This window comes from Lygodium microphyllum, chromosome 29 (genome assembly GCF_053477565.2).
Source record: "Lygodium microphyllum isolate KBCC chromosome 29, Lygodium_microphyllum_v1.1.10, whole genome shotgun sequence".
Taxonomy (NCBI): domain Eukaryota; kingdom Viridiplantae; phylum Streptophyta; class Polypodiopsida; order Schizaeales; family Lygodiaceae; genus Lygodium; species Lygodium microphyllum.
In genome coordinates, this window is record NC_141163.1 from 27,778,119 (window position 1) to 27,789,453 (window position 11,335).

At 45.6% G+C, this 11,335-nt stretch overlaps 1 protein-coding gene across 7 annotated transcripts in view; it reads left to right on the plus strand.

Moving 5' to 3' along the window:
* LOC148010474 (uncharacterized) overlaps window positions 1-10,709 on the plus strand; it is a 44,459-nt gene extending 33,750 nt beyond the window's left edge. For 2 of the 7 annotated variants that reach the window (XM_087672190.1, XM_087672193.1), the window contains one exon: window positions 4,567-4,939. In XM_087672190.1, coding sequence (XP_087528316.1) covers window positions 4,567-4,626 — 60 coding nt within the window. In that variant the 3' untranslated portion in view covers window positions 4,627-4,939. Of the gene's footprint in view, window positions 1-3,314; window positions 4,526-4,566; window positions 4,940-4,967; window positions 5,161-10,057 lie in introns of those variants that run through there. The other 5 variants (XR_015689591.1, XR_015689590.1, XM_087672192.1 and 2 more) reach the window with 5 other exon arrangements.
* The last annotated feature ends 626 nt before the right edge of the window (window positions 10,710-11,335 follow it).

Sequence of the window (11,335 nt, forward strand, 5' to 3'; positions counted from 1 at the left end):
TGAAGTCCAAGAAGCTTATTTTCGTGGGCTACAGCACTACCATGAAGGGCTATTGACTCTACGACTTGGTGATATGGAAGCTTGACAGAAGTGCTGCAGTGCAATCAGCGCTGAATGAAAAAACTTGCGAAGAAGGGTGTCAATAAAATCTGCAACAGCAGCAATCCATGGCATGTAAACAAACAACTCAAGAAGGAGCATTAGGTTGGTTTTATGGGTGACAATCTCTTGGTGACCAAAATATCATTGCAGGCTGACAGATTTGTGGGGTTGTCAAACGTCATCCTCGTTGAAGATTGGATGAGGGTCTGTGAATGCTGCATACAAGAGGATTGATCCTGCAGAAGCCATAAAGGCCTCAGTGCCTCAATGCACATGCCTATGTTAAGAAGGCCTTTGACTTGACTTAGTTGGCACAGGTTGGAAGAATACCTCACCCATGAATTTACCACAAAGGTGCCAATGTACCACGGAACTAAGCTGAAAGAGCTTCCTCAAAATGGGCTACAAGTGCTGCTAAAAAGAGCCATCTAAGTTCTAACTCCTCTTGCTTGTTGTAAATCTTCATTCCTTGAGCCTGTATCTTAATGCATTGTCAAACACATCGTCAGTTCATTGCCTTTCTCAAAAGCTTTACCTTGCATTCCATGTCTCCTATCATGTTCATGCTTATCCATGACATATTGATGTATTGAGTGTTTGTAACTTCTTAGGTTCCAAAAAATATGAAACATTGCCATCCTAGTGAAGTTCAACTTGAAATCCCTATTATTCCCTTGTTTCCTAAGCTTCTCAGATCTTTGAAATCAAAGACATTGAAACCTTATCTACGACAAAGCAAAAGTACTATGTTTTGGAAAAGGAGTTGACAAAGGACTTGTGCTTCAATTTTTGATTATAAAAAGGATTCTCACTTGCAGTTTCGTGACTTCTTTCATCTTGCTTTGCTCCTGATCCTCTGTGGATTTGTGGCATGATGCGACTGCCCTTTGACATCAATGGTGAACCCGACGTGAAAGCCACGTCTTGATTGTTGACAAGATGGAAGAATCTCCCTTTTCTACAGGTACATTCGAGTCGGAAGATGTGAAGGCAGCTTCTTTGTACCTTCAATGCACTCATGCAACAACAACAACATGACCTTTAGTAGCAGATGTTGCAACAGATGAAGCTACAAGCCAACTTGCAATACGAAGCTATAACCATGAAGGTTATGGAGGCGGTAGAAAGGCAGAGGAAGCTCTTTCATGGCCACAATATTACGAGCTACTTGAAGCTCTATGAGTCAAAGATGGAGTTCTTTGGTGTGTCTACACACATCATGATCCAATTTTTTGTGTGGTTGGTTACTTTTTCTTTGAAGCCACGCGTTAGTGAGCTTTATGCTTTGAGTCCTATATGGCCTACATTCAAGAAAGCCTTGAAGGAAGAATACTTCTTGGAGGATATCAGGATGGATATGAGGCGTAGTTTCTGTGAGTGGATTCATGGTGGCGACTGAGCTTCAGCGGGAGTTTGAGTCTAGATTTTATGAGATGGGTGCTGCAGGTTGAGCAGCCTTAGAGCCTGAAAAAGTGGAGTTATTCATATAGGTAGTGGATCCTGTGTTGTAAGCGCAGCTAAGAGAGCTTTTGGCGGATAAGATGCAGCATATGGGCTTGAAGACCGATTGGCAGGATGCGAAGGATGCTTTCACCACTTTGGTGAAGCGACATATATGGAAGTCACGACAATACGTTTCATTGCTGCGCCCATGGATGACCTAAAGACTGCGGCTTTTCAGCCTAGGCGACCCTCCAGCCTTAGAATTGTTGCATTTGGCAGTTCTTTCCTGTCAGCGTGCTGCCAGGCCTGCTACTTCAGCATTCAACATTGAGAATCGGTGGCTTATTGCACTAGGGATCCCTCAAAGTATGTCACACACCTTTCTCTATAAGCTATTCCCACAAGAGAGGTTGTTGGACAGCCAAAAGCACCTCATTCTCATGAATAAACAGTTAACTTTACTTTGCTTCCATCTTGAATCTATTGCATTGTCTACTGTTACCTCTCTTTTCCATCTCTCTCTCTCTCACAAAAGTTCTAACACTTGTGAGGCACTGTCCAAGTGAAATCCTGTTTCATGAGCATTCCCCTTATTGCATTTCCTTTTGCATAACATCGTGTTTTGTGATTTGGGCACTTGGACAGATGAGGACCTTAGTTTGAATATGTTTCCAAGCAAAAAAGCACACCTGTATGAAGAATGTTTTCTTTTAATCATTGAGCGGAGTGTCATGAGCTTCCATTGCTCAGCCCAAGATTTAGAGCACCTACCTCACTCCTTGCATTTATCCCTTACCTCGACCTGTCTTCTACATCGACACTCATGATGATGGTCGTATTGTTGGACACTTTTCTTTCACTTTTATAATGAACTAATATGCTATGTTAAACATTGTGAAAAAAAATTCCATGTCCCATAGGAGAGCTCCATGGCCTTTTGCGATCATTGCAAGCCCTTGGGAAGTTCTTTGTGGCACCCTTGGTTGGATCTCTTGATTTTACTGCCATGGGAAACTCAAAAGAAGATATCGACCACCCTTGCAATCTTTGTAGACCCTCAGGCAGCACATTGTGCACCTGTTGTCTGATACCTTGGTCTCTTTGGGGGGGTACCTTTTGGGCCAGACTAAGAGCTTGCTTCTCTCATTCCCTCCCTTCATCCTTTTTGGTCTTGAGAGGGTGTTAAAGTGATGTGGAAATTGCCACATTTATTGCATTTTTAAATCTCTCCAAACAATTCCAAAAAGAAAAATTCATCAAATAGTAGTTTTCATCTGGTTGTCATCTTTGGTGGCTGTGTTCTTGCGCTGGACTGCTCCATGATGCACGATCTGCTGCTGCCTGCATTTTGCTTCTGTCCAATGTCTCCTAGGCCTTGGCATCCCTTTGCACATGAGGGACTGCTTTGTTCTAGGTCTCCTACTGAGTCCTACTACTCTTATTGCTTCTTGGGCATCTCTGCCTCATCATCCAACATCTAGCATTGGTGGTTTACTGCTCTATAGCTTTCTTGCATCCTCTCCTCATCCCTTCTTGCTGCACTGAGGATCCCTTTTTGGGGATGACTCTTTCCAGCACTGCCTCTGATTGCTCCCGTTAGAGATTGGCTGTTGGACAGCTTGCATTCTTTGAGCATCCGTTGTAACTTGTATCACACCTCATGTACTCCATGTGTTTCATTGCGTTTTCATTCAGCATTCGTTATTCATCTCCTTCTTCTTCATTTGTGTTAATCATGTTCGTACACTCTTGTGTGTTTCTTTGCACAGCCTAGTACTTCCCCAGGGACTACTCTTGACTCGCTGATGTGAGCAATTATGAAATTATGAGGGAGCAAAGGAAAAGGAAGTGAGAAGTGCATCTTTACTAATATGGCATTAATGGTGATATACACTCCTACAATATCTGCAAAGGACAGAAAGGACATCACTGCATGGGCAGCTGCTCATCTTCTCTAGCAGTATCAATATCTCTGCTCATGTCCGGAAGACCATGAAGTGGGGAAGCCAGTTTGGTGGAAATGGACCCCAATTTTTGAAAACACTTTCATGTTTACCCTTACTAGCATACAGAAGTCATTTGTTTTAAATGTTCTGCTGCTACAACTGCAGGTACATTTTCTCTTGCTGGATCTTTCTTGTTTTTGCGGTGATGAGATCAGGTGCTCGATCCTGACTTTTGATTAGAATTTAGTCTGCTGGAGATTGCTGGCCAGTGTGGGTGAACTTTGCATGGAAGGTTACATTCTAGTTTTGCATCGAGCATGGCATCATTTATCCAGTTGTGAAAGTCATTGTCCTAGCTAGATTCATTGTTCCGTGGTCTTCTGACAGCTGAGAGTCGATAAGACCCTTTTTGCCTCATTGCACATGGTTGGCCTTTCAGATCCTTGTGCTCATTGGATTTTTTCAGAACACTCAAAAAGGCTTTCCCAGGTCAAGTTCTGTAGTGGCTAATTTTCAGTGAGTTTTAAATTTTAAAGGGATATATTACTGTCTAAGAAACATTACCTGAGTTTGTATTCTTCTGGAGTCTCACTCCCTAGACAGAAGCACAGATAGAGCCACATGTTTGCAGTGGCCTGTGGCTATTGCATTTTAAAGAAGCGTTTGACAGTTTGATTCTGTTGATGTTTGAATTGCTGAAAACCTTAGAGAAGAGTATGCCAAGTAAAAAATTTGAAGTCTTTCATGTGGCTTTGATTTAGCTGCTTTTCTAGAACTCATTTTCCAAGTCCACTGCCAAGAAGTCAATAAACCTGCTTGAAATGAGTACCTGTCAATACCACCGTATCTATTTGGCCTTTGGTTTCACTGGGGACTGAAGGTCGTACTTATTTGAATGCTGAGTTGAAATTGGATTCTTCAGATACTGTCCAATTTTTTTTTTCCTGGATTCTGTGAGATATGTTTCTTAATTTTAAAGTTTCAGATATACATTTTCTGTGGTCATTATTGCTATTTGAGCATGTTTGGATGGAATTATGAATGCAGCCTCTTGACTATTCAGATCTCTTGGCAGGTTGAATTACCAGAACACCTTTCTTGTCATGCCTTTGGAGAGTGGTTGAAGTGGTTTTGAATAGATGTTATTCCCCTACATAGTACATGATGCAGTAGATAGTTATGTACATCCCTTATTAACTGCGCAGTCAGTCACAGCCTGTCTGCTATGCCCATACCTTGCTACAGGTCCATCCTGTGACCTTGTACTACCTATTTGAAATATGGTTCTTGTAATGATCAATCTCCACTGTAATTGATTGAATATCCTGAAAAATAACAGCAGCCGCACCCAAGTAAGTTTTCAAAGTAGCTCTAGTATAACCATGCATAATTATATGTGTATTTTTGTCTACCTCATATTTCCCTTGGCAAGCAAATGACCGGTACAAGCAAATAATACACATCGTTGGCTTGCAGTGATGGTCTATGATCCCACAAGGAATACAATGGAGGCACATGGAATCAGGACTGTTTTTGGCAAATAAAATGTGGCTAGTTATATTACTTCAGAAAAATGTGGCTAATTATATTACTTCAGAAAAAACCCTGAATACAAGGAAGTGCTCATGCTCAACAGACTAGCTGGAGCTGATGCAGAGTCACAGATATATCATATGTACAAGCCTCTCAGGGCGTTCTAGGGGGGATGGGGGCAAGAAGCCATGAAGGGGGGGTGTATTGCCATCTGAGGCTGCCTGCCTGCATCACAAAAATAGGTCATGGCCACCCCAAGTGGGCATGAAATGATAACAGAGCTCTTGACAAGCCCTGGACTCGCCTTGCACCTGATCCCATCGGCCGCGGAGGGAGTGGATGATGGAGGTCTAGAGCTCTGTGAAGGTCGCCTGTACTGAAAGTCTCTCCTCCAAAAGCTTCCTGACACTATGCCTTCCAAATGTGCCATTCAGTAAGACTCCCTATGATCTTCCATACCTCAGAGCGGTCTGTTGTGGGCTATAGTACCTGACGGATAGGTAGAGCCTCCAAACCGACCTCATAATGAATATCGTGTCCTGCATCCCAGCCTCATACAGAAGGTGACGGCCCTGGCTGACTGCCTGCCAGTAGAAAGCTCCCCATGAGATACATCCAAGGTTGGGTGCTATACGGTGAAGGATGCGACATGCTCCTCTCCACATGCACTGCGCCGCCTCACACAACCAAAGGCAGTGCTTTGGGGTTTCCAGAGGCTGCTGTGTGCAGCGCTTACAACCTCTCTCCTTCTGCATCTGGGCAAGCCAACTTCCCATTGTCAAGCCTCCATGTACCACCAGCCATAAGAAATACGATACCCTCCTCGGCCTCTAGCTATCCCATAGGCGGCGCCAGAAGGTCCGTCGGAAAGGCTCGGTGATGCTCTGCTTCATCCAGTGCCTGCTACGTGATGGCGCCCAATCCATATCCTCCTCCATCAGTACGTGTATCAATCCTGGCAGTGTACTCCAGGAACCTTGGTGCCTTCTTGGCAACTGTAGTGGCCGGCCATAGCCACTTTCCCAGATCCCACTCCAGCTCATCAAGTGGCCTGCCCTCCTAGATCCAGAGGCGCCACTCCCTGAGCTCCTCCCAGACGACAAAAGGATCTAGCCGCCATGTCTTCCCCTGAAGGCCAATCACCAAGATCCTCCTCCATGAAAGGACATCTATCCCCTCATCTTGCTGCCCTTTGTTAAGAGCCAGACGCCCCCCTTCCTGCACGGTGAAGAAGATCCTAGGTGGAGCATCGCCCACTCTACTTGCCACTTGTAGGGAGGTGTCTGCTGGTGAAAACCTAGCGGTCCATACCTCTCAGGGCTCTATCGGCTCTCGTATCGAGGGAGCAAGCCACTCCCGAGGTATTGCTGCGTCTATCTCCCTTCCCCTCAACTCCACTTCTCTCTGGTAGCTTGATAATCGTTGCATTACCTCCTCATCCACCATCTTGTATACGGCCTCCCAACCAGCCCACTGGATGTGGGGGCGCTTGCCTATCTCTGCCCCTTCCCAATCTTTGACTTGGGGGTTTCAAATCACCGGCTGATGGTCTATCTCCTCCTGGCAGCTTGGGGGGCTCTGGATTAGGGCCTTACGGAGGCCCTGCCACTCGCGGAGCAAGCTGCATAGAAAAGGTGATCTTGGGGGGGGGGGTGATTTGGGTTGTCGTGAAGATCTATCTCAGGGATGGGCTCCACTCACCGCCAAGCGTTGGTCTACAATCTTGAAGATCCTCCTACAATAGGACCTTCCAGGTCTGCCCTCTTGGTGTTAGGCCGCGGACTACTAGCTTGCCTATGAGGGCCATACTCTGATACTCTGGGTTTATGATCCCAAGCCCCCCCTCTGGCCGATGCCGTATGATGGTTGCCCACGCCACCTTGGCCTTGGAATCCCTGGAGCTGTCGAACCCGGACCAAAGGAAGTTTCGCACTAGGCGGTGAAGCTGCACTACGCAGGATGAGGAGAAGCATCAACACGAGGCAATGTACCAGGCCATCGCTAGGAGGACTTGGTTAACCACCGGGGCTCGGCCTACTAGTGAGAGGCGAGCAATGCTCCAGTAGGTCAGCTTCCTCCGAATAGAGTCGAGAACTGGAAGAAACTGCTGGGCAGGAGTGATGTCGAGTCCCACCTGGAACCCTAGGTAATGGACGGTCTGCCCTCTGCTCATCCATCTAAATCCCAAGTGGATGTCCCACTCCGTGCTAGAGTTCGGGTCTGTGAGGAAACCAATCCACTTTCGCCAGTTGATTTTCGCTTCCGTTGCAGAAGAGAGCACCTCAAGAGCCTCGATGCCATTAACTCTTAAGCTAAAGGGTGCTTTTTTCAATCCATATTTTCCCTAATGATTTACTAAAAACATATTTTTGGAGATGGTCCAAGCTGCATGTGAACTCTATACATTTCTAATATGCCCTAGTATTGTATTATCAATGATTGTAAATAACTAATACATTACATTTTTGTATTTTACATTCCATTCTTTCCATACCTTAAATTCTTTTGTAGTCGAAGGATCACTTAGCTCTAGTTATTTTCTTATCTTAGAACACACTCTACATTCTTTTTGCAATAAGGAAGCTCCTCACACAAAGCTTGGGGTAGTTATTTTGTTGGGTAGGGCAAGGAGGGGGGGGACTGCGTGGTGCTCTACTGGGGGCAACGCTCGCCCTTCTGCTCCGTGCCATGGTTGTGTTTACGGAGTTGCCTGCGGCGCCCCGTGCTGTCTCCCTCTCTGTCATCTTTGTACTTGTGTGAAACCGTCCGTATCCACCTGTGGGCCTGTTGATGAAGCCGCCCTAGCTCTGAAGCTTATGCATTCTATTGCTTGGTGCCCAAAGTCATGGCAACGCAGGCACTGCCCTGGCTGCCCAGTCACAATGACCTGCTGCCTGAAAGAGTGTCCGCTTGCCTCAATCTCTAGGAACTGTGGAATATTCTTGGCCTCTTTCACTACCACCCCTACCTTTGGGACTTCTGCGGCTGTCATTGTGTCCGCTAAAGAGGCGGGAAGGATTGTGTCGAAGAGCCGTCCAAAGTCTTCCACCAACTGGCGATACTCTCCAGTTCGGGAAAGAGAAGGGTGAACGGGTGCCGAAGAAACCTATTGTGGAGTGCAAATGCCTCCACTGTGAAGCCATTGTACCAAGGGACTATGTAGATGACCCCCTTCGTGGACGCATAGGGTGAACTGGCCAGTAACTCATTGGCTGCGTTTGTCGAGGTGAGCCGTACCATGATCCCTTGGCCCATTAGAACTGCCTCCATGATCTGCATTGTGCCAATGCGTAGCGTGGAGTGAAGCCAGTCTTGAAGCTGGGCCTTGGATGGGGAGTGTCCTACTACCTGACCAAAGATTGATGTTTCCTTTAGCTTTAGCTTTGTGGGACGGACGGTTAAGAGCTGTTCCTTAGAGAGGACGACACGCAAGGTGTTTGACTGGGGGCACTCGCTGAATTCACCAGCGTCTGACTAGGGGTTTCCATTGCGTGTCCCTGCTGAGAACCTACCAAACACGCTGCAATGTTGCCGGCCCGGGGGGGGGGGGGTGTGTTGCTGCAAAGGAGGGAGCAACAAGGGGGACCAGCCTGTCACGATGATGGGGCGCACACTACAGGGGGAGGCCCAGGCGGACAGGTGTGGAGAGAGAGGTGCAAAGGCGGGTAGATTGGGGGGGGGGGGGGGTGCGATGGCTGCCGGGGGGAGGATGGAGCGTGTTGTAGCTAGACGGGGGGGGGGTGGGTGGGCCAAGTGGGCAGACGGCGGAAGGGGGGGAGGTGCAGTGGCGGCAAGAGGAGGGGGCACGGTGGCTGCCGGGAGGGGGGGAAGCATGAGGTGACTAGGCGGTGGGAGGGCGGTGCAGTGGCGGCTAGGGAGGGGGGCACGCTGACAGACGGGGTGGGGAGGTGCTGTAGCGGTGGGATAAACGGGGGAGGTGCGATGGCGGGATGGTGAACACACAGCGCATTGGTCGGGAGCTGAGGGGTTCAATCTTGAATGAAGAAATTAGACGTATGTTTGGAATCAGGACTGTTTACAATTTAGCATAAAATCTTGTCCGAATGTTGAGTATGGCGTAGATGGCTTGTGTCTATTTGCAGGGCTTGGCCTAACATGACACAGAATGATGAAGAGGCAAGAAGTAGGTCTGTATGTTTGTTTCCTCTTCGGTCATGTTACCCTTAAGTGGGAAAGAAGTCATTTTTGAAAAAAAGTGAAATGTGAGTTTATTAACGATCTTGTTGGTTGAGTATTTAAAGCACGCCAATTAGAGTAATGATGATCTTTTGTACTTGCTCTCTTCATGACGTTCTGTTTTTTGTGAAGGAATTTGAATCAAAGAATAATAAAATTTACAAAGCGCCTTCTGTCCATTGGGCAGTGCCAAAGATATGTAGAAAACCACATATAAGCCACAAGGCTATCAGGATAAGAAAGAAATTTCTAAGTGGGTACAAGCTGAGTGGATTGAATGATCTCTATCCATGGTGTAGCCACCTCTTTGAGAACATCACCAATAGAAATCATGGAATCCACTTGCTACAACATTAGTCCTCACACACGGTCCACATGACCATGAATACTTGAGGTCGAATGAAAAATGAGGCATTTCATGTCCAACATAAAATTAAAGAGATGGGGATGCTTCTGCTGTACAGTGGTTGTCGATGACTGCAAGCAGTTGGCATAGAAGTCCATACTCCGGAAATAAAAGCCTGGACTTGTCTAGCCATTGCATAGAAAATGAAGAGATGACCAAGAGTCTCATCACATGGTGTAGAACTCACATCTACCAGTAGAGATCTCTGTGGTGGTGGTGTTTATACTGGTGGAGAGAGCATTTATAAGAACCCCTAAATAAATACTTCCCCTTCATAGAAAAGTTTAGACATCCTCAAATAAAGCCATTGGACTTGCCACTTTAGCTTTGTAGGCCAAACTTTATTGTTTGCTTTCTTAATCACATATATTTTATTTTGTACTATCTTGTGATTGACATGATTGACTGATCCATTCAAAAAGTCTTGCAGATGCACAAAATCCCAGTTCAACCATGGGTACAAAGCTTGTAATGCAGGTAAAGGGGAATGCTGTTGGATGCATTCCTCCAAATTGGTCAAAATTTGCTGGTAACTTCAAGGAACTCAGATGTATGGGTGGATATGGAAGGGACAATTCAGCTGAGACCAAAAAGAAGTGATAGCAATCCTCGAACTGAGCTTTGCTATCTTGTTAAACTTCTTATGCTCCGTGTCCTTGTTAGGCCAATTAAGCAACTTGGAGGTTACTGGAAGTTAGATTGAATGCATTAAGACATGTAATTTAGAATTGCTCTATGAGTCACATCCTTTCCAATAGGATAGTTGGTGTCGAGTGACCTCTCCATATGAAATAATCCCTCCTTGCTCAATAGCATGCAGGTCTCTTTGCATTGATCTAGAGGCTTGAAGCCAAACCAAATAATCCCTAGATGGCCACAATCTAGAGGCTTCTCATAGAAGGTGAGACAAGTTCATCTTCACCTCCTCATCAGTGATATCAAGATATTAAATACTGCTCATTCCAGCTTTACTTTGTCCTTCTGCACCTATAACACGAGTGAGTAGTAATTACAAGATCTGATTGATTTTTGAGCCTTGCAGAGGAGTAATAATCTGTACACATTGAGAATGAAATTAGACTTAATAACCTTGATTCTGCGACTGTTTTGCAATTGTGCAATATCCTCTGGTATGATTTTGGTGTAGATGAGCAAAAAGATTATGGGCTTTTTTGTTATTATGTTACAATGCATTTATTTGTGCCAACAATTTATACTTTTTATATTGTGCATTTCGTAGAGATTGAACCTTGTAGGTCAGCAATTGAATGCAAGTGACACCGCAAGGGTCATTGATTCAAAGTATTTCAATAGGCATCACAGATGTTGCCATTCAGCCTGAGCATCAGTGCTACGTTGTCGTTTCCCATGTACTTGGGACATTGTGTGTACATTTTCTTAAAAAATTGATCATATGTGCATGCTAACCAAAAGCACTTGTTCATAAATGGTCTATGCATTGCTGCAAATTTTGAGAATTAGTCATGTAACAAAAAGGATGGATTGAAGTGTAGAGGCAAGTGATCAAGCAAGGCCTTAAAAACATCTAGTGAGGGAAGTGGTTGGAGAGAAGATGTTGCCTCTCCAGCCACATGTTTTAACATTGCATTGGAAGGAAAGAATCATTTTGATAGGTGTAAACACACACACACACACACACACACACACACACACACACACACGCTCTCTCTCTCCACGTGTGTGTGGT